This window comes from Protopterus annectens, chromosome 5.part0 (assembly GCF_019279795.1).
Source record: "Protopterus annectens isolate FY-2018-M chromosome 5.part0, PAN1.0, whole genome shotgun sequence".
Classification (NCBI taxonomy): domain Eukaryota; kingdom Metazoa; phylum Chordata; order Ceratodontiformes; family Protopteridae; genus Protopterus; species Protopterus annectens.
In genome coordinates, this window is record NC_056735.1 from 378,067,310 (window position 1) to 378,090,706 (window position 23,397).

At 38.1% G+C, this 23,397-nt stretch overlaps 1 protein-coding gene across 4 annotated transcripts in view; it reads right to left on the minus strand.

Annotated features, from left to right (window-relative positions):
• TIPRL (TOR signaling pathway regulator) overlaps positions 1–23,397 on the minus strand; it is a 443,844-nt gene that overhangs the window by 314,070 nt on the left and 106,377 nt on the right. For all 4 annotated transcript variants that reach the window (XM_044072347.1, XM_044072348.1, XM_044072349.1 and 1 more), the window contains exon 3: positions 6,021–6,203. In XM_044072347.1, the coding sequence (XP_043928282.1) occupies positions 6,021–6,203 (183 nt within the window). The remainder of the gene's footprint in view (positions 1–6,020; positions 6,204–23,397) is intronic.

The following is a 23,397-nucleotide window of genomic DNA, read 5'->3' on the forward strand; positions in this document are numbered from 1 at the left end:
ACGGTTAACCCTTTTTCAGCAGAGGCCCTGGGGGAAATACCCCACATTACAATGATAATATAATATAATATGAGTAATTATACAATATGTAAAAATAAAATAAAAATATACAGATAGCCGAATTAAAATTAGAAAAAATATACAAATAGGGCAAGTTACAATAATAGATGTGTGAATTCAATGAGTTACACATACAAAAAAATTCACTCTTGGTACAATCTAATAGATTAGTGCAATAAGAGGAAATAACTATATTAAATAGGAGCAAACAGTATATATTAATACATTAATGATAGCTTCTTTTATTAATAAGTTTACAAAAGGAGTACTAAAAGGTAGTATTTGATTAAATAGTATCGTCTAAGTTTTTCTGCCTGTGCTGATGTTTTTAGTTTATTATTTGCGATAGTGCATAATAAATCCTGATCGGTTATAATATTGCTCATTGCTTTTATCATGTCTAAGTATCTTTCTGCTCCCTCTTCTATACTCTACCAGTGACACTTCTTATCTTAATTGCGTTCTAGTTTCCTCTATTCGATACTTCTATGATGGCATTCATTTTCTCCCTGTCCTTTCCCTTACTACTCAGTGTTCTTGTGGAAAGACTTTACCTGTTATTAATTTGGCTGCACAGTAATGTATCTTATCTACTTCTGTTATGTCAACATGAATCTCTATGGACAGTCCTAAATTACTGTTCATTTGTTTTATCAAACTTCTAATGTTTTGGATTTTAACCCTCTGCAGTCTATTTCTTTCACTGATCTTAATATGTCTATTCATCTCTGTTAAAATCAACTCCTCTCTTAGATCATTTTCTTCTAAACTGAGGGTACGGTTTGTTTGCACTTCCTGTAAGCATTCTATAGAAAGTTCCAGAGTTTCTTCCTGCGGCACGTTCTCTTCAGTTTCACCCTGTGTCATCCATTGCTCTTTCATATGGGAACTCACTGGCCTATCACTCCACATGTCAGACTTGCCACAGTTTCCTGTTTTTTCCCTTGCTGTATAGCTCCAACTGAACCATTGTACTGGTTTCCTATGGAAGGCTCCGAAGTATCTTCATATGCTCTATCCTGTTGTGTTATCAGGAGTTAAATTTTCTACAGTAAATCCTTCACTTTGCAGTTAATCCATAACCTCAGTTTTTATTTCTTGAACTTCTCTATTACTAATTCTCTTTTCCTCTTTGTTTTCATATTTTTTGTATCGTAGAATTTTCCATATCCTGATGTCTTTCACTGTATTTCTCTTGAAATATCTCTTGTGGTGCTCTTTTTGCATTGATTAGATTTGCTTTCTCCTTTGCATAAATATTCCACCATATTAAATCTCTTTCCCATGCCCATATTTCTTCACGTCTCCTGGTCCTCTTGTTTCTCCTTACTTTGGGAACTTTCATCATGCTGTGATATAACCTATGTTGAACATTATACACTGAATTCTTCACTTCATAAATGCTCCATAACTTCAGCTTCTATTTTTTTTTAACTTCTACTTTACTATCTTCTGTTCTACATTCCCTCTTTGTGACCTTTTGTTTTTTTATTGTGAAATTTTCCATATCTGGATGCCTTTGCCTATATTTCACTTTGAATATCCCTGGGGCTGCCTTTTTTGCGTTGATTAATCTGGCTTTCTCCTTTGCATAAATATTGCACCATATCAAATCTCTTTTCCATGTCCATATTTCTTTTTTATACCCTTCAAACATCTCAAAATTTTGTTCTTTAAATTTTCATACTTCCTCAGTCTCTTCTTTTTCCACACGGTACAAGGTTTCTTGGTCAATACAGTGTTTTTCATGGATCTGTTACATTAATGAACACAAATTTTTATATGAAGCTTTTCTTCTGGAAGTATTTGTCTTTCCACTGCTCTCAGTGTACACTATTAGATGCTTTAACAGAACACTGTTGCAATGTTCCTTAATAGGGCATATCCTGCCAAGGATGCCATACATCAGGCCAGTCTACAAAAGCTTAGGCATCTTCCTCTTGATCCGTACACATCAGACCTATAACCTGTGCACAAGAGTGCATAATACACAAGGAGTACACTGGTGTGAAAATCCACAGAGATTTCTTGCTTCCAAGAGACACTAATGATAATACTCAAGGAGGAAAGAAACTGAATGAAAGAGGGAGGTGAAAAATGTAGGGGGTTCCACACTGATCAACGAATAAGATAAAAGGAAAGGAGAAAATGGAGGAAGGAGGGAGAGTACCTATGCTGCAACAGTGATCTATCAGAATAGGTAGAGTTATGGTAAATTCTTGCACTACTGTACTATTTTCAGACCACCTCTGCAGTATTCCTTACTCTTGGGACTTCCTCCATAGCTTTTAGGAGGAAAGGGTGGAGAAGAAAGGGAACAGAGCTAGACTCTGGTAAGCCTTGAAGGATGCAAAACTTGCCCTGGCTCTAGAAATGGCACCCATCTTGTAATGTTTAGAAAAGTGTGATCAGATGACTAGATATAGCTCCTTCTACAATGGCATTAATATTAAGGCCCGTTGGGGGGAGGGGGGCAAGCTTCAGAAGAAGCCACAACTCTGATAGAATGGGCTTTTTCTTGTCCCAAAAAAGACTTGCCATGGAAGAAGCAACAGAAAGAAATGGAGAAGGAAAACCACCTGGAAGTGGTCTGCTTAGAAACGGGAAGAACTTTCATTTTTGCTTTTGGAGATTGGGAAGGAAGGCAGGGAGATGGATGGATTGATTAAAAGATAGCTCAGCAATATCTTTTGATATAGGTTAGTCCTGAAATTAACCTGTTTTTTATGAAAGGCAAAGAAGGAAGAACACATGCAACTCAGAGACCCTTTTAGCAGAGGTTAATGCCACCAAGAAAAATCTCACCCATATTAAAAATTTTAAGGACACAGAAGTGGGTTCAAAAGGTGACAAAGTTAACTTCTGAAAATACAGTTTAGGTTGAAAGGAGGACAAATATATTTCCTAAGAGGCCTGATGTAGAGGATGCCTTTAAAGGACAGCAATGGGATTCTCTTATTAAATGTTCAACTTCTCTGTCCTTTTTCTCCCCATTTACTGCCCCTGCTATGAATAAACAACAACACCATCATGTAAAATATTTTAAATCTTTTATTTTTATTTAACATTTGTTAACCGGGAAAGTTGATTGCTGCCTTACTGTACTGAGGTGGTTTCACTTTCAAAAAACATTTTTTTAAAGCTTACTGCAGTCTTCAATTCATTGAGGTCTTCAACACCTATGAATACAGATTGTTTTCTAGCCAATTCCTTCCCCAAACTGACATTTCCACGACCTTCCTAAAAACCCACGCATGCTGTGATGTCACAGCTGTCTGGTCCTTTCCCTACCTATACAGAAAGTAAAGGCTACAACAAGGAAAGAGCACATGAGTCAAGTCTCCTGCTGTGGGCTGTCAATCACAGGTGGTAACAGCTCAAATTACCCTTAATACTTTGACAGTTAGGGAAGTTAGGTGTGAAGGGGATGGGAGAGGAATCAAAGTAGTACAATTCAGGCTTCACAAACGACTGCAGCTTGACCATTCTAAAAAGCAGCAGCAGTAAAAAAGCCCTTTGAAAAGTCTGTCTGTGGCATTTGCACTGGTTTGTGTTTTAAGTAGTTATGGAACGGTATGAAATTTTACTTAAAACCAACTGACTGAAAGACAGCAGTGTACGCATGTAAAATCAATGCAGTGACAGGAGCTTCAGGAAGAATAGGCATACATGACAATTTTTTAGAGACATGCAGCGCATTATGGGGCAGACTAAACAGTCAGAATTATTTCAAGATGCCAGACCCCATATGGTCAGACACAGAAATTACGTATAAAAATATGCAAAAACCTGTAAATAGTTCCAGAGTGGTGTTAAAATGTAGGAAACGCCAAACCATGATGAAATCAACGTTTTTTGAATCTGTGGGTGTGGTTCTCCTTTAACACGTTGCAGCCTTGTCACACCTCCAGGTATTTCTCTAGTCACACTAAACAGACACCTCTAGGTGTCAAATTATGTCTGTTCATATTTAAATTAATGAATTCCAAAACCTTGCCACATACAAGCTATTGAAAGAGTTGTATGCTAGGCAACATAAATGCATTGATATATAGCCACTGAAGATTTGCAGCTAGAGATATATTAACAATAATACCTCATCCTATTTATTTATATTGTTAAAATGTATATTCCTCTAAAGATTTCAACAACCAAGAGACAGAAAAGTATTTAGCCTCATATGAAAGCTCACAACCTGATAAACAAAATACTGCTGACAGCATGTGTGTAACTTGAGTAGCTGTCAAGATATTAAGTTGCTTACAAAATATTACAAACTACTGTATGGGGCAACATGAATAAAGAAAGCAATGTTATTCTAGACTTCTGTCTGGTAAATGGCTTGAAGGTGGAAACTCGATTTGAGACAAGATCACGAGTGGCCAACATGCAATTCAGGCAGACTCCCTTCTAGAAAGGAAAGGTCAGAGGGGTAGAATCACCAATTGCTTCACTAGGGATGACTGTGCAGTCAGTCCACAGCATTAACCACTGACTGCCACAATCAGTTGCAAACAGTGGTCAAAGAAGGCTAACAGAAACCAGGCTGAAGACCTGGAAGTTGACTGGAGAAAAATTCCAACAGTTCAATGAACTGTTCAAGGGTCTTGCACCTTAAGAGGAGAAAATAGGTGGAGTTGAAGAATAGCAGTTCCTCAAAACAGCACGTGTGAGGACTACAGAACATATATGTAGCTGAGACAGGTATGGAAATAATTTACAAAGGGAAAGTTGTGGTGGAATGCAGAAGTCCAGGAAGTCATCAAAATAAAGAGTGCAGAAAACAGTGGGTGACAGAAAAGAATGAACAAGCTAGGAATGAACACTGATTGTATAACAGAGGTTAAGACAGGACCTGCAATAATGAATCAGGCACCAAAGGAGCTATTTCACCTTCTGGAAAGTGACTCAGTAGATGGCACAAAGAAAATATATCAGGTTGCATGACAAAGATGACAGACACCCTGCATAAATAATGCCAGCAACAACCTGCTACCAGTCCACAGGACAACAAAGGGAGATGGAAGGAGTACTTCCAGTAGGTTCTAAATGAACAACATCTCACAGAAGCCGTCCACTCCAGGCACAGCCTACAATGAGAGATGAGAAGGATCCCACCATAAACATAGTAAGAACAGCACTAAGGAAAATGAAGTAAGGAAAAGCAGCAGACTCAAAGTCACAGCAGATATGATAAAAATATCCAGGTGAGAGACTGCCTCTTCCCCTTGAGCTTCTGGTATTAGGACAGCAATTATATGAGAAAGGGGTTTGATAGTACACCAATTTTTATAACTGCAAAGGAAATCCCATTCTGTGGAATCATACAGTGAATTTCATTTTCTTTATTATTTAAACTCCACTAATAACCACATACACCTAACCCCTTTGTTTAAAAAAAAACAGCAATGGCCATTAACAGAATGCCAATACAAGTAATAGGCTAACAACACTCTGAAAACCAAGGAACACTTCTTTAATCAAACAGTCATGCTGTTAATGAGGGCCTAGGCCCAAGAAATAAAAATACAATTTCTGAATAAACCACAAAATACCTCAAGTGATAAGTAGAAACCAACTAGGTAGAAATCACCCACTTCCCCATTTTAAGGGCTATAAATACAAACAGCAGCTTGGGGCCATATGCAGCATTCGCATAAGGTCACTAGTAGCAAGGAAGCTCTGCAGATGGACAGCGCTGCGGTATATTGTTGGATAGGAGGAAGGTACTTTGCAAATGAGAAAGTCTAGCTTGCTGAACAGTCCTAATGCCCATGGTCTTAGTCCTATTAGTTGCCAAAGAATGGCCCTACGCTCATCATCCGATGAGATGTATTCTGGCTAGATAGCACACCAGAGAATGAACACAAATATCCCAGGTAAATCTTGAAAACAGCTGGTGGTTTTAACAATTTCTTTTTATTAACAAAAGGTAAAAAACTGGGCACTACTGTCCTCACCTGCTCTCTTGCCATTCTTCTGCACATGCAACTTTGACCAATTCCTGCTGGCAGTTTCTCACCCGCCTAAGTGCATCCTTAGCATTGAATTCAATACCAAACCCTTCAGTGTGTTGTATCCGTAAGACATTATCACCAAACAACATTTCTGGTAGACCAGGAACATGCATTTCTTCAGCGAGTCTGCAAGTAACAAAGTTAAAAAAAAAAAAAAAAAGTCATCTCATCTACTCACAAACAGACAAGACATGACACTGCTTTACTCATACATTTTTTGCAATATTCAGCTCAATGGTGTGAGAGTTCATCTTATTTATGTGAAAGTTGCAATAAGATTTAATATTTTAAGAAATTTCCAAGGAGGTGTCAAACCATCCAGCAGCATTTAACCAGCTACAACTCTGAGGTACAAAAAAAAAGGAAGACATACATTTTTTGTTTTTATATACATACCATCACCAAGCAGTTGTAAACAATGGTTCTAGAAGCTTGTCACTGTTGACATGACACATGACCCCCCATGTACAAAATTGGGAAAAGGGGGTTGTGGATGGATGAATGGATATCACACCACTCTCCCGCTACCATTTACTTTTTTCCCCCCAGTTAGTCAGTCAGTCATCCTACCTAACTCCTGGGTCCTAACAGCATCATAGACAACATTTTGATATTTTGCTTTTAAAATATAATTTTTCAGTCTCCACGGGAAAGTCATTATGAGCCTCCCCCACAAGAGCCCATCCATAATTCTGGGAAAAGGTGCACTAAGGTCAAAATTATTATACTTGTGTCTTACAGGATCAGGTCAGCAACTACCAAAATGGCCACCAACCAGAATTAAGGGAAACAAAATGTAATATAAGCCATGCTAACGATGCACAAATTAAGGAGATGGTAATAGGACTGCAATGGTACTGGCCAGAAGGACAACAAAAACTATAGTAACAGAATGCCAGAAGACAAGCTGCATATAGGGCTAAATGGTCACAGAAGACGGCTTAAAAACAGTGTTTCTGGGAGTACAGAAATTTTAAACTAACATTTTTAACAAACTTGGCTTTGTTAACCTCAAGAGTAAAGCCTAACTCTGACTTAAAAAAAAAAAACTCTAACAGATGTGTTTTGTGTTCATTAAGTAACACAAAAAGTTTAGTTCTGCTCTGACTGACATAATAAAAGGAATCAACATTACTCAATTTTTTATCAGCCCAGTTTCTTTAAGTTTGGATAAAAAATCTAGGGTACATGGGTTTAATCAATGTGATTCCGTTTGAAAAAACAGAGCTAGTCAAACCCATTTTTGGTCATATGTACTGAAAGTACTAATCTGAGAATATGGACTTCTGGTGGTAAGGATACTTTCCACTTTTCTTAAAGATTGAGTGCTCTCAGTGTTAGCTTATTTAGATATGTGAGGCTAACCCCCTGCAAAACAATTTGTGCTTAGGATGAAGATGACCTTTCCCAAGGTCAACCTTTTTTTTTTTTAATTAGGTTTTCTGATTATGATTATATTAACTTTGACTAGTTATTATGAATCCAAATATTTCTTGTCTGGATTGTACAAAGATACTCACTGGTATTTAAGAACTATCATGACAGGTAACATTTTTAAATGTCACCACAAAGCAATCTTACAGTGAGATGCTGAGCCTAAAAATATCAACAAATTTCAGTCACTTAACTAACAGATGTGGGTGATAGAAAATAGCACAGTTTCTCCCAAAACAGGCTGTGCCTCTCTGACAAAGAATGGAAAAGAAATAAAAACAGGAGCAACAGCAGAACATAGTATCATGCAGACAATGGTTAAGTGGACAAGAATGGTGCAGGTTTCTCTCTAAACGGTTTCTTAATGTGTTCAAATGCAGAAAGCGGTATATACATCTTTCAACTGAAATAGCTCTTAAAGACATCTTCTCAAGCCAAAACATTCACCAAAAGCCAGGAATAATCACCCAATTATATCATTTTAAAAATAAATTAGATTCGGTAGACTGATAGACTTTCTGTAAGCACTCCATGAATTAGAGTTGACTGGGATCAGTGCTTTATTGTGAGAAACAAATACAAATAAATAAGCTGCTCAGCCACAGAAATATTTTAATTGGGTGGACATCAGACTAAACAGCAACTTCTCAATTTTCCTCATTAGACATGATGCAGAAGTTGTGCAATGAATAAACTGCTGAAATACAAGAGCATAAAGTCTCCATGACAATATTTTGCTAAACTGAAAACCTACAAGCCTAAATATATATGTCTATTCATTCCACACACAGAAGCTGTGCATATTTCCAGGATTCTGTTTTCACAAGTGAACAAATTGGCTGAAAAGAATTATCAGACAGGAGATTACAAAATACAGATTTGCAAATATATGCCACTACAGTGGGAGGGGAAAAAAAAACAGTACAAAAACTGTTTATCTTCTTGTTAACACATTGCTGCGCCTGTCACATAAAACACCTGTGCTTTAACATGTGTTCTGCTAATTTGTATGACAAAGGGAGATGGAATTTTGTAAGTGGTTGCGTCATTTGTGAATGTCAACATGCTTTATGTAAGATGTTTGTGTTACAAATGTATTCGAACTGTATGTCATGTATGATAAACTAGGTTTGTACAGGCATGTGTGTTGAAGATATTTTATAAAGTACCAAGCTTAACAATAGATCCACAGTGTGCCCTACTGGAAAATAATAGAAATATACATAGAACATATACATTTACACAGTTACAATAGTACAACAGTAGAAACAGAGATACAGGAAGTTAACCTTTCAGAAAAATAGCTGAAATTAAATTACTTTACAGCAATAAGGAGACACAATACCTAAAACTAGGGAACTGTCTGAATTGTCTTGGAACTGTCTGAATTGTCTTGGAAGTGTTTTACTGTTTTAGGACTTCCAGCATCTATCAAAGATCTGAGCCTTGTCTATGTAACTGCACAGGTAGATGCTAAATACTGCCAGATTCCAGCAGTGGGGATTTTACCTAGGATAGGGTCAGATGACAAGAAATGATGTCATTCTGCAAGCTATCCCAGCAGTAATATTTGAGATATTAATTTAAGAAGTCTTCTGTATTCTGTCTTTGAACTGTCAACAGCAACCAGAGAAGACCCATTCATCACATCTGCCATGCTCTGATGAAGTGAGTTACTAGGGAAGAGTATAATTTTCTTAGATATAGCCAGGAATATAGCTAAATTTAGTTTAGATAGGTCTTAATTTGATATTGTCCTGCAATGTTGTTTTCAATATTGCCTGTGATTTTGAACTCTGCTGTCATTGTAAACATATACAGAGTATTTTGTTGTTCTTTTAATATTTATTATTAAATATATTTAAACATTTCATTGTGGCTGATCTGTCTAGAGATATTAAAGTTCTGAGAGTACTTGACATGTATTTGCTGACACTGTGGGCCACTCCAAATAGCCTTGCTCTTAGTTAAACTACCACTTGTAGTGACAGTAACATTACACAGTAAGATTGGACATCCTTTAAGGGCCTTAATGTAGCTGATGAGGGGTTCTGATGACAGTGATAACTACCTTACAGTCTGGGCAGAAGGGGGAATGGCTAGTAAACCTGTGTCAGCATTTCCCAAGTGTGTGCATGTGTGTGTGTGTGTGGGGGGGGTGTAAAACAAATCTCAAAGAGTGCGCATTTCAGCTACTTGACAGGTACACGAAGCACTGGTTGGACAGAGTGTTGGAGGACTTGGCTTGGAACCCTGGCTAAAGACTCAACTCTATAGCTGTGACAGTGGGGAGTCTTACTGGGGATGTGGAGAAAGAGGGAAAAAAACAGCCCCAGACTGACTGTGGTCTCTGTGTTTTTAAGGGAAACTGCATTTGATGCAGAGAGCTGCATCAGGAAATACTGTGTGTGTACCCATCATCCTCCCAATAAACATCCCCCACTGGTGGCAGTATTGAGGACTAAGGCTCCTTAATTACAGGTCCAGTGGCAGGGAGTCACAACACATGCTGTGGCAGTGTACATTATAGCTGTAGGTTCATAGGTTTCTATTTATCCCATCCATAAAGGACAGGAGATCTTGGCCTGGTATAAACCTGTGCTTTCTTATGCATTCACTCAAGTTAAACATAACTTTGATGAGGGATGTGCTTTGTTTCAAGTATACTCCACAGGTAGGGAATTCTAAACCAACAAGTCCTACTTAATGCTCACAATACACATGTCCCTTAATCTTGTATGAGCATAGGTGCCAGACGCTGTTGAAGACTGGAGGGGGAGGGGTGAGAGGGGCACTTTGAGATTAAAAAGGGCAATTTTTTTTATAACCATTTACTGCCACAACATATGTTCACTTGGGGGACATTTTAAGCTTAGCCAATTCCCTTTTATTGCTTGAATTAACATTTTCTGATTGGTGTTGCCTATCCCATGGCTGATAATTGTATACTAGCCCTAGTGAGAATAACTGTGATCATACCATAGATAATTTGAGGGGACCCATGTAAGGGATGCAGCATTTAGGAACTGCCTGTATCCATTAGTGGCATGAGGGGCAATCCTGGAGTGCATTTTCTATTACCCCCCCTTAGATCCAAGTTGTATTTGAATATAGACGGATGAGCTTTGTTTTGTTTTTTATGGATACTCTGTTCTGGAACAGTGGTAGCCTCTGTGATATATACCCATCTCTCCTCAACACTCAGTTTAGATAACTGGACAGAGTACTCCTGATGCCATTTGACTTGCTGATGTTCAGTAGGTCCATCTGTATTAGGTCAGAGGATGCCTTGTATGCCAGGCATGTCACCTCTAAGCACTCTGTAGGATACTGAGTATAGGAATAAATCTTTGAAGTGGTCCATGCAAGACTTATTGTTTAGGACTTGTATCCTTTTAGTAAGGTATCTCTGAAGGCATTCCAATTGTTTCATGGGGCTGGACAGATACATACCAAAGTGGGCATTATACAAAATTATTGAACTAATGAGAGCTTTGTAAAGGGGGACAACATCTCTAGATCTAGTCACAATTTGTTTATAAGCTATGCAATATAGAAAAGCTTTCTTACAACTCTGGGCACATGTTGGTCAAAAGTTAGGCCACTGTACACACAAGTTACCAAATGCCAAACAACTGGGTCAGTTCTCAGAGGGCATTGTCATGATTTTGACACCAGTTATTGTTGTTGTTGTGTCTTTCGGCTTTTCCCAGTTAGGGGTCGCCACAGCAGAGCTCCGGTCTGCTAATGATTGGTAGTTGATTTTTACGTGCCGAGTTACCAGCCCTGACGCACAACCTTCAACGAAAGTACTCCCATTCACACATGTCTCCACGGAGAAGACGCTCTAGCTGAGAATCGAACCGGACAGCGTCTGTGAGGTGACAACACTACCGCAGCACCACCACTGCGGGTCACCAGTTATTACTTGGGACAAACCTTCCTGTAGGATGGTTAAGTCATTTGGGGATTCAATAACTGCAACTAGCTTGCAGTCATATCAGACTTAGCCAGCCAAAGCCCTCTGGCATTTACTTTTACTTTTGAGATGTATATGCCAAACAGAAGTCGTCTCAGCACCAAACCCTGGGAGACTTCACTGGTGACTGGTCTGTTCCCCTATTTTAATCTCCTGCATCCTGTGAGCAAGTTGGCAATCCAGCTAGTGATGCAGGTGTTTGCTCCTACACGATTCATCTTTTGTACTACACCTGAGTAGGGGATTGTGTCAAAAGGCTTGGCCAGGTCAAGGTAATGTGGTGTGAACTGCTTTACCTTCATCCATTGCTTTGGTGGTAAGAGTAAAGCTTAAAATTTGCCCATGATTATGAGCCTTTCACACTTTCCTCTGGGCTGTTTTCAAACACATTTTTACGGCCATGCATACATGTATGCATTCTTTGATTCACCTTCCTGATTGCAGTAAATTGTATTCCTTGTATAATACAGCACCAGTTGTTTCACACGAGGTACCTTCCTAATCAACGAGACCAAAAACTAGACCTTCAGACAATGGACCCACCACACTAAACAGTCAAGACTCAAGTTTACAAAACTAAGATTACCATTACTAACTAGCAGTTCAGGGCATCTTGGCTGTCCTGCTAGTAGCTGAACAGTAACTACTAAACAAATCCTACCCACAATGCGTTTTAAATTTGTAGTTTTGAACAGTCTTCTAGTAAGCAATGAAACAAAATGTATGAACCAACAATGACAAAACTACCCACTTCAGAAAATTTCAACCATAAAAGGCCACTCAAACGTCTGTCATTACAATCCACCAATGTCAGTAAATATACAACATCTCTGCAGAAGTCATCTAAATAATTCCACATTAAAGGGATTTCTAACTAATGAACAGGTTGCTGCTAAGAAACACTGGGAGTAGAACCCATAGCTTTCTGTATCTAAAGTACGGGTACTACCTGTTGTGCTACTAACAATGCAAACTTACTTGGAATAAGCAGCACTAAACTTCTCTTTCCCTGAAGCTCTCAGCTCCTTGGAAAAAAATGTTATTAACATTTGTTTACCAGGAAAGCCAGACATGGAACAAGGCCAATTTTCAGCAGAGGTTCAGGGAGAAATGCTACAGATGCAGGTCTTTGTAACATGAAAGGAAACCCAAACACCCAGAGGAAACCCACACAAACACAGGGAGGATACACAGAAGGCACCCCAACCAAGAATCAAACCAGAGAACCTCTTGCTGTGAGGTAACAGTTCCACTGCACTATTCACTTGACACAACTAAATCTCACAATTTCACAACAGAAGAAATCTGGAAAAAGGAAAATTTTATTTTTTTTTGGGGGGGGGGCCAAAACCAGGGACACATTTTAAATATTGCTTGTATAACCTTAGAAAGTTGCTGAAATAGTGTTGTGTTTTGCCACAAAAGATAGGAATACTGAAACTTAAAGGGCTATCATTATTTAGTGAACTGACACAAAACCACAAATTTTAAGAGGAACAGACCAATGTATGTGAAAATCTAGACAGTAGAGAGGTATGGATTCTGTGGTGGTGTAGACAGAGAATGCAGGTACTTGTACCTAAGGCCCAAGGGTCGAGCCTGGGCAATCCTAACCACCAGTTATATGTAACTGGGGCATTTTATACACACACATAACCACACACACAACCACACACTGCTTTAAAAAACATAAATGGACCTGCTTTAATAAAACATAAACAGACCTGCCTTAATAAAACATAAACTGCTTTAATAAAGCATAAACAGACCTGCTTTAATAAAACATAAACTTCTTTAATAAAACGTAAACTGACCTGCTTTAAAAAAAACAAACGGACCTGCTTTAAAAAAAAACAAACAAACAAACTGACCTGCTTTAATAAAACATGGACCTGCACGGACCTGCTTTAAAACATAAATGGACCTTTTAGTGTGACAATGTGCTTTCAACAGTTTAAAACCACCATGTAGGTCTCACAGCAGCATAACATTAGACTAAAAAGAAACACAAACTTTGATACGTTACCACAAGGGAAGAGCAGTAAGAATGTTCACTCTGAAAAATGTTTGAAAATGTAACGTTTGCTAACTTCCAGCAGAAACCCCTCCGTTCTGCACAGAAATAAGACAGAGTTCAACTGCTCTGCAGCTCAGGAAAGTAAACCCTCCGTTTCTGCGCTCGCAGCTGTTTTATTCAAACAGCCAGTACTGACGTCAGTGCAGCAAACCCTCTGTTTCCGTGCTCACAGCACAAAATTTAAAAGAATGCTTGGAACTGTAAAAAGTGGGGGGGCTCGGGCTCCCTCTCGCTCTATGGTTCCACTGCCCATACGAGTGTTACTATCTGTTAAGTATTTATACCAGACTGAGTAGGGTTTGCAGTTACTCTGGGCAACATAGGGACCTCAAATGTCAAGTGTTTTTAGTGAGACCCCAACTAGGGTTTTTTATGCTGGGTTTGGGGTTAGATGTATACATACTGAATGACATGCAGAACTCTGGTGTGAGCCTGATAAAGGATGAGAAGAGGGGGGATTATAACCAAGACATCCCTTCTCTGTCAAGGGAGGTTAACAGCTATGCCAATTAAAAAAACATCCCCAGTGACAGAGAATATGTGGTGGTCAAAGTAGAGTTCATTACCTAGTACAGTAGGTCACTGTCTGTTAAGGGAAATGCAATTTATATGGTACTTGTGCAAGAGTTTCTGCTCCCAGACTGTATGATGCTACATTTTTATGCTCATTTTTACACCACTATTGAGTTTAGCTGAGCTATGCCTTCTTGTTGGATCAGAAAGCCTACAAGGGATTTTACTTTGGCTCCAAGCTTGCAGTCATCTAAGAATATGGACACCAACAGGTCATTAATATCAGATACGTACATGCCACATAGAAGTGGTCCAAAAATAAAACCCAGAGATTTTTACAATACATACATACATACATACATACATACTGGCATACTTAATACCAAGATGTTTCTCCCAAGTTTCCTTTACAACTCAAAAAGCTTTCCTCTTTACATATTCCAGCTAGCAGATGGCAAAGACATTGCTGTTCTGTTCCACAGCTGCTGAGGTTATTGCCCTTGGGATCATGCTGCCATTTAACTTAAAAAATGTATACGTATAATGAGTGTGTGCGTGCGTGTATTTATATACTGCACACACACACAGATATATCTATATTCAAGAAAACAATACTAAAAAACAACATGCCCCCCCCCCCAAAAAAAAAGGGAGTGTCATACTGGTGAGTGTCCCCTTTGGTGTTGTGTGTTTTTTTGGCCTTATTGCGGAATACTGTCAAGTTCTGCCTGCCAGTGAAATTTAAATACAATAAACTGACTTATAGCAACAAGAACTGGCATTCCAGCATTACTGAGGGTTCCCCCTCACCACTTTACAACTGTGCTGCCAGCCTTTCTGCAGGCTCCTTTGCTAGGTTTGACCTACCACTGAACTTTACATAAAGAAACTATTCTGAAACAAAGTAGGAACACCACTTGGATCCTTATCACAAAAGTGGCAATTTATGTGCTGCATAGTACATTCTTAAGTCTCCACTACTGTGATACATATCAGTGGAACATTTACTTACAGGCAGATGTTATACAACTTAAAGTTACAATAATTACATACACACAGCTTATACATTCTCCTTCATCTGTTTGGTACTGGTGATTTGATACTCATTTGATACTCACTTTACTGAGGCCTACACAAGCAACTATCATGTTAAGCGACTCTGTTCTTGCTGGATGCTGCTTTTTACTTGCAGTATATTGCATTCACGTGCAATTCTCATGCATGGTCCATCCTATCGCAGTGGTTGTCTGCTTCATTTTCTCCGTTATCTCTATCCTTACCCCACTTATTTTCCTTTAAGGTTCACCTTCTCCTTCCTCCTGGTAGGATTTTCACTCTTACAGTATAACAATACCTCCATTCATAACTTTTTCATTTTTCTTTGTTCTCCTTTCCTCACATTAGTCAATTTCTGACATTTTCTCCTCATGTCCAGGAACCCCTTGCGTAATTCACACTCCCGTAAGGTTTTCTTCCCCTTCCAGTCTTAAGTGATGATGGTTTTAATACAAAGTTCATTTCTTTCTTTCCAGCTGCTGTCCTTTCTCTTTATGTCCCATATACTAAATTCCCAAGTGTGCTTTGCTTCCTTTTGCAAGGTCTCCCCAAACCATATGTGCCTGCTACTAGACTTTGTGCTCATTCACAGCTCCAGAACATGTGCATCATTCCCACCTCTTCCTCCGGACACCTCAGGCATCTACTATCCTCCTTTAAACAAACAAACAGTCTCAGACGTTAGATACCATTTATTTAATATTCTCATGCTTTGAACTCCAGCTCCATGTACGCTCTGTATGTGCTCCACTACCTGCACAGTTTTCTGCCAGTATCCTACAATTCCCTTCCATCCTTCCCAAAGTCTCTCTTCAACCTTTCCCCTTCTCTGACTTTATACATCATGGATCCGTTTAGTCCTTTGTCTCACTAACCTCTACTAGTTCCTCCAGGGTGGGATCCTCTCTCCCTACCACTTACTTTCTCCTAAATACCTAGTAGTTCCACCAGCAGGCCTCTGGTATTCTGTATTAATTCCTCCATTGTTTTAAATATTTCCCAATTGTTCTTTTTCTCTGCATACCAAATCTTCCTTGAGCTCCACCAGATTTTTTTTATTTTATTTCTTTTTATATTTGCCCCACACTTTCGTTCCCCATAGTTATTTTTGAGGTTCCGTCATCCATTTCGTCTTCAGCTATCCTCCCTAATCCAGTCTTCAAGCCTTTTATTCTAGTCATATACTCTAGCTCCCTTTTCTATAATGTATCCAACAGCTTCCAGACTACCAATTCACAGCTAACTCAAGATTTCAGTGGCAAAAATTGAAACAAATACTTTTTAGGCATAATCGCTTTCCACTAGCCTCCTACACCAGGCCTTTACTCTAACTACCAGCCACCAGATTCCTTCTTGTGTATCCTTTCTACTTAACCTACAGAAAGTAACTTTCTAGGCCATATTCCAAATACAGAACTGACAAAAATAGTCCAACCAACAAACCGAAGAACACAGACCAAAAGGGGAAGCTCCACAAAAATATCCAAGGTGGCAGGCTCGAGCAGTACAGTATTGCATCCAATCCAGGCAAGAAAAATTAATTAACCAAGTCCACGAAACTTCTCCAGTAGTAAAAACACTTTATTACACACGAAATAAACAAGGCAAGCAGTGAGAAGATGCAAGTAGCGTTAAACACTAAAACTGCTAAGGCTAGCGTTTTGCTCGGTACTCTGACGAACTTCCTCAGACAAAGTTCAAACAATGTAAAACGATTTGGTATAAGTGTCCAAATCCTTAAGCACACCTCCTCATTTAATTACGTCAGTTCCTGTGAAGTAAATAGATAAATATATTCACCCCATGAACTGCGTATAATGTTCATTAAACCAAAAATAATAATAAAATAGAATGTAAAACACAAATTAAAATACAATATAAAATACATTTTAAACATACTATTAAATATATTATAAAGTAGTGCGATTAAGACATGTTTAACTAAACACAGGGACCTCAACATAGTGAAAAAAACCTGTCTTAAACAGTCTATAATTTAATCTATAAATTAGTCTATAAATCAATATTATAATTTAGTTATTTAATATAACCTATCAAACCCACAACGGTAAATATAATTATAGTATATATATGGTATATAAAAAATATGAAAAATCTATTTTATTCTAAAAAAATTCATGTTTATACACCCTATCTTAACCCAGACAAAATTTAAATAGATGTCTAGTTTAAACAAATACAAAGACAAAAAAGGAATAGCTCTTACATAGCTTATATCATACTTGCTGTTCCAAAAACAGAGAATTGATAAGAAATATTGTAGTGTATTATATGTAAAAAAGGCACCTACCTACCGACAAATTAATAGGCAGAATTGGCTATAAACCAGGAAAAATATCATACAAAGTATAAAATAATAAAATACTAATTTAACATGAACCAAAAAGGTTCTTCATCTCCAGAGGCTGTTCAATTTTAATAAACACATAATCGAACAAGCCTCATTGATACCTGGCGTTTTATAAGCCATCAGGCGTATCTGCCAACTAAGTTCCTTCTTTTCAAGTTGTAACTTGAATAAATTATCATTGTTAAAACTGTAATTCTCAGTGTGTATCTGGTCAATCACCATAAAATCGAATACATGGCCCTCATGTCCATTACAATGCCTAGCAAGGGCGTTATCATCTTTCTTTGTGTTAATAGCATAACAGTGTTCGTATACCCTGTCTTTCAAACGCCTATCTGTTTTTCCTACATAGAAGGCGGGGCATTGTTTACACTGCGCCAAATACACCACTCGTCTGCTGTTACAGTTAAATTTATTCCTAATCACATATGTGTCAACACCCACGGTGAATGAGTCTTTGGTGTTAATATGGGTGCAGTGCCTACATGCCCCGCACTTCCTAGTCCCTCCCTTCGACATGGGTTTCAATGATTTCCTTTCCAGGAGTTGCTTCATGTTCTTACCCCTTCTAAAGATGACAGTAGGTCCTACTTCGTAAACAGAATTTAATACAGTGTCCAAAGACAAGCAAAACCAATATTTACTGAGGACTTTTGAAATATTGTAAGCTTCTGGGCAAAAGGTAAAAACAAACGATACCATATAGTTCTTAACCCCCCCGGGTGACTCGTCAGTTATTACTCCTTGATTGTTACAGGCTACTACCCTTGAGGAGTCGTCCTCATTTTCATGGTGGTCAACTAGAATGGTGGGTAAGGTTTTCGGTTGTAGAATTGGTTTATAAACCCCTCGTTCCCTCTTATCAATAACTTCTTTAAAGATGGCCTCCAGGAATGAACGGGGGTATGCCCTATGTTGAAACATTCGATAAACATTCTCACATTCATTAACAAAGTCTTCTTCAAGCTAGTCATTCTGGCCACCCTTACTAGTTGGCCTTTGACCACTGATTTTTTCTGGTGTTTGGGGTGGGAACTTGAAAATGTAGATATGCGTTAGAGAATGTGTTTTCCTGTAGATTTTAGATGTATAACACCCTGCTGTTTGCTAAGTCGACATCCAGGAAACAAATGTTATTTGTTTGAAAATTCATAGTAAATCTAAGGAACCCTGTTGTAGAGTTGAAAAAATCAACTAGTTCCTTTGCTGCAACCTCATCACCACTAAATAGAATAAAAATGTCATCCAGGTATCTCTTATATAAATGTATCGTGGCTTCCATACACTATTCAGTACATATGAGGTCTCCCAGTGGGCCATTACCAAGTTAGCAAAACTTGCCCACTGGTGACCCCATAACCCTCGATCTTCTGTAGGTACAATTTGTCCTCAAAGGCTACATAATTGTTCTTCAAAATTATATCCAAGAGTTGTTCAACAAGGTTGCATTGGTCACTACTAGCCCCTTGACCCAATGTATTCAACCACCCACTGGATACCTAGGTCTTGGGGGATACTAGAGTAGAGATCGCATACATCTACTGTCAAAAAGTTAAGTGAACAATCAAACCCTATTCCTTGCAGACAGTCCAGGAATGACCATGAGTCTTTTAATATTTGGGTCTCCTTTGTCACATATTCCTTAAGAATTAAATCGACAAATTTTGCAGCTGGATCGAACATTGATTGCGATGCGTCGACAAGTGTCCTAAAAGGGGGGTTAGTCAGATCTTTATGAAGTTTTGGGATCCCAAAAATTTTTGGGATCCGAGGAGCTAACATATTTAAGTACTGATTTTGCTCACTATTGGTAAGACCATCAATAAAGAGGTCACCTAAATTTAACTTAACCTGATGGTATGCTTGGTTAACTTGATTCTTACTTACTATCTCGTAAGTATCCTTTTCAAGTAACTTATACATGATCTTCACATAGTCCACATTATAAACAATAGCTAATCCCCCACCCTTGTCCGGTTTCATAATTCTCACCGGTAAATTCCTAAACAAAGTTAGTAAATTTTTCTCATCCTTAGATATGTTGGACTGGTCATTATGATGTGCTCGGGCAACTATTTCCCTGAATTCTAACTCACATAGTTGTTCGAATAAGACCAGTGAACTATTCAAGGGTGGGTTAAAACTACTAGGGACGCGTAATGGTTCAGTATGTGAATTCAAATCCCCAAAAATCATTCACAACATTGTAATATAGTGGAATTGCTAATTGATTTCAAAATGTTCATAAGGAAGTTGAACCTAAACATGATTTTTGGGGATTTGAATTCACATACTGAACCATTACGCGTTCCCTAGTAGTTTTAACCCACCCTTGAATAGTTCACTGGTCTTATTCAACAACTATGTGAGTTAGAATTAGGAAATAGTTGCCCGAGCACATCATAATGACCAGTCCAACATATCTAAGGATGAGAAAATTTACTAACTTTGTTTAGGAATTTACCGTGAGAATTATGAAACCGGACAAGGGTGGGGGATTAGCTATTGTTTATAATATGGACTATGTGAAGATCATGTATAAGTTGCTTGAAAAGGATACTTACTTAGATAGTAAGTAAGAATCAAGTTAACCAAGCATACCATCAGGTTAAGGTAAATTTAGGTGACCTCTTTATTGATGGTCATACCAATAGTGAGCAAAATCAGTACTTAAATATGTTAGCTCCTCGATCCCAAAAATTTTGGGATCCCAAAACTTCATAAAGATCTGAATAACCCCCTAGGACGCTTGTCGACGACGCAATCAGTTACGTATCCAGCTGCAAAATTTGTCGATTTAATTCTTAAGGAATATGTGACAAAGGAGACAAATATTAAAAGACTCATGGTCATTCCTGGACTGTCTGCAAGGAATGAGGGTTTGATTGTTCACTTAACTTTTGACAGTAGATGTATGCTCTACTCTAGTATCCCCAAGACCTAGGTATCCAGTGGTGGGTTGAATACATTGGGTCAAGGGGGCTAGTAGTGACCAATGCAACCTTGTTGAACAGGCGCTCTTGGATATAATTTCTGAAGAACAATTATATGGCTCTTGAGGACAAATTTGTACCTACAGAAGATCGAAGGTCGCATAGGTACCACTATGGGCGAAGTTTGTTACAACTTATCCTTGGTAATGGCCCACCAATTGGGAGACCTCGCGCTGTACTGAATAGTGTATGGAAGATACATTTATATATATGAAGACTGATACCTGGATGACATTTTTTTATTCTATTTAGTGGTGATGAGGTTGCAGCAAAGGAACTAGTTGATTTTTTCAGCCTGTTAACTCTTGCCAACAGGGTTCCTTAGATTTTACTTTATGAATTTTCCGAAGCAAATAACATTTGTTTCCCTGGATGTCATGACTTAGCAAACAGCAGCGGTGTTCATCTAAAAATCTATGCAGGAAAACACATTCTCTAACACATATCTACATTTTCGTCGAAGTTCCCACCCCAAACACCAGAAAAATCAGTGGGTCAAAGGCCAACTAGTAAGGGTGCAGAATGACTAGCTTGGAAGAAGACTTCTTTGTTAATGAATGTGAGAATGTTTATCGCATCGTGTTCAACGCCAGGGCATGGCCCTCGTTCGTTCTCGGAGGCCATCTAACAAAGAAGTTATTGAGGGGTAAGAGAACGAGGGGTTTATAAAACCAATTACTTACAACCTAAACCTTACTCCACCATCTGGTTGGATCACACCATGAAATGAGGATCTATGTTCACCTCAAGGGGTAGCAGTCTGTAACAATCAAGGAGTAATAACGACGAAGTCACCAAGTTAAGAACCATATGGTATCAAGAGCTTACTCTTTGCCTGAGAAGCTACAATATTTCCAAAAGTCCCTAGTAAATATTGGTTTTGCTTTGTCTTTGGACAAATACTGTGATTAAATTCTGTTTACTTAAGTAGGACCTACTGTCATCTTTAGAGAATTAGGGTAAGAACACAGCTTTCGGAACCTGTTGTTCATTGAAACCCGTAATGCTCCAAGTTTTAGGAGGGACTAGGAAGTGGGCACAGTAGGCACTGCGCCTTATTAACCCATATTAACACCAAAGACTCATTCACCGTGGGTGTTCGATACAATATTACGTGATTAGGGAATTTATTTAACTGTAACAGCAGACGAGTGGGTGCATTTGATTAGTGTAAACAATACTGCCCTCGCCTTGGCTATGTGTACCGAAAACAGATAGGCGCTTGAAAGACAGGTATACCAACACTGTTATGTGTGCTATTAACACAAAGAAAGATGATAACGCCTTCTGGTTAGGCATTGTAATGGACATGAGGGCCATGTATCTGATTTTATGGTGATTGACCAGGCTACACACTGAAGAATCACATTTTAATCAATGATGAATATCTCAAGTTTACAACTTGGAAAAGAAGGAACTTAGTTGGCAGATACGCTGATGGCTTATGTAAAAACCAGGCATCAATGAGGCTTGTTCTGACATGTGTTTATTAAAATTGAACAGTTCTCCTGGAGAATGAAGAACCCTTTTGGTTCATGCATTAAATTAGTATTTTATTATTTTCCTTATAATTTGTATGATATTTTTCCTGGTTTATAGCCAATTCTGCCTAATTAATGTTGTTGGTAAACGATAGGTGCCTTTTACATATAATACACTACAATATTTCTTATCAATTCTTCTGTTTTTGGAACAGCTTTAGTATGATATAAGCTTAACAATAAGAGTATTCACTTTTGTCTCTTAATATTTTGTTTTATTTAAACTAGACATCTGTTTAAATTTTGATACTGGAGGCTAAGATAGGGTGTATAAACATGGACTTTTTAGAACTCAAAAATAGATTTTTCGCTATTTTGCTATATACCATATATATACTATAATTATATTTACCACAGGGTTATGAATTTATTAGATTATATTAAATAACACAAATTACCAATATTGATTTATGAACTTATTTATAGATAAATTATAGACTTTGTTTAAGACAGGTTTTCTACTATGTTGAGGTCCCCGTGTTTAGTTAACATGTCTTAATGCTGCATCACTCTTTTATAATATATTTAATAGTATGTTTAAAAATGTATTTTATATTGGTATTTAATTTGTGTTTTACATCTCTATTTTATTATTATTTTTTATTTAATGAACATTGCTTGAAAGCCCACAAGTGAATATATTATCTATTTATTTTACATATGGAACTTTATCGCACTGGAATGAGGAGGTGTGCTTACGGATTTGGACACTCTATACCAAATCGCTTTACATTGTTTGAACTTCTTGTTCGAGGAAGTTCGGTCAGAGTACCTAACTAAAAACTTAGCCTCCTAGCAGCCGAAGTGTTTAACTACTTTGCATCTTCTCACTGCTTGCCTTTGTTTATTTCGCGGTGTAATAAAGTGTTTTTACCACTGGAGAAGTTTCATGGACTTGGTTAATTAATTTTCTTGCCTGATTGATGGTAATACTGTACTGCTCGAGCCTGCCACCTTGGATATTTTTGTGGAGCTTCCCCTTTTGGTCTGTGTTCTTCCATATTCCAAATACCTCAGTCATATAACCACTAACATTCTTCACACACTTAAATTTCTTACTTTCTCTAATATTATCTCAGACTAATTCATTCTGATGATAATGAAACCAAACCCTGGCCTTGACAAAAAAATGCTGTGCAGTATGACACAGCTACATCAGTCTCAGTTCACTAGTTAGTTATTCAGTTCAATTTACTTGACCCCCATCTACAAATTAGACCCAGATTTACTGATCAACAGAGGCGGCCCTACAAACCATACTGCTGACAATACACTGGATATGCTCAGCCTTCAACAGCACACAGCAAATGAACACCGAGCTGCTTTAGGCTAAACGCCAGTGCCTGTTTTCCCCAA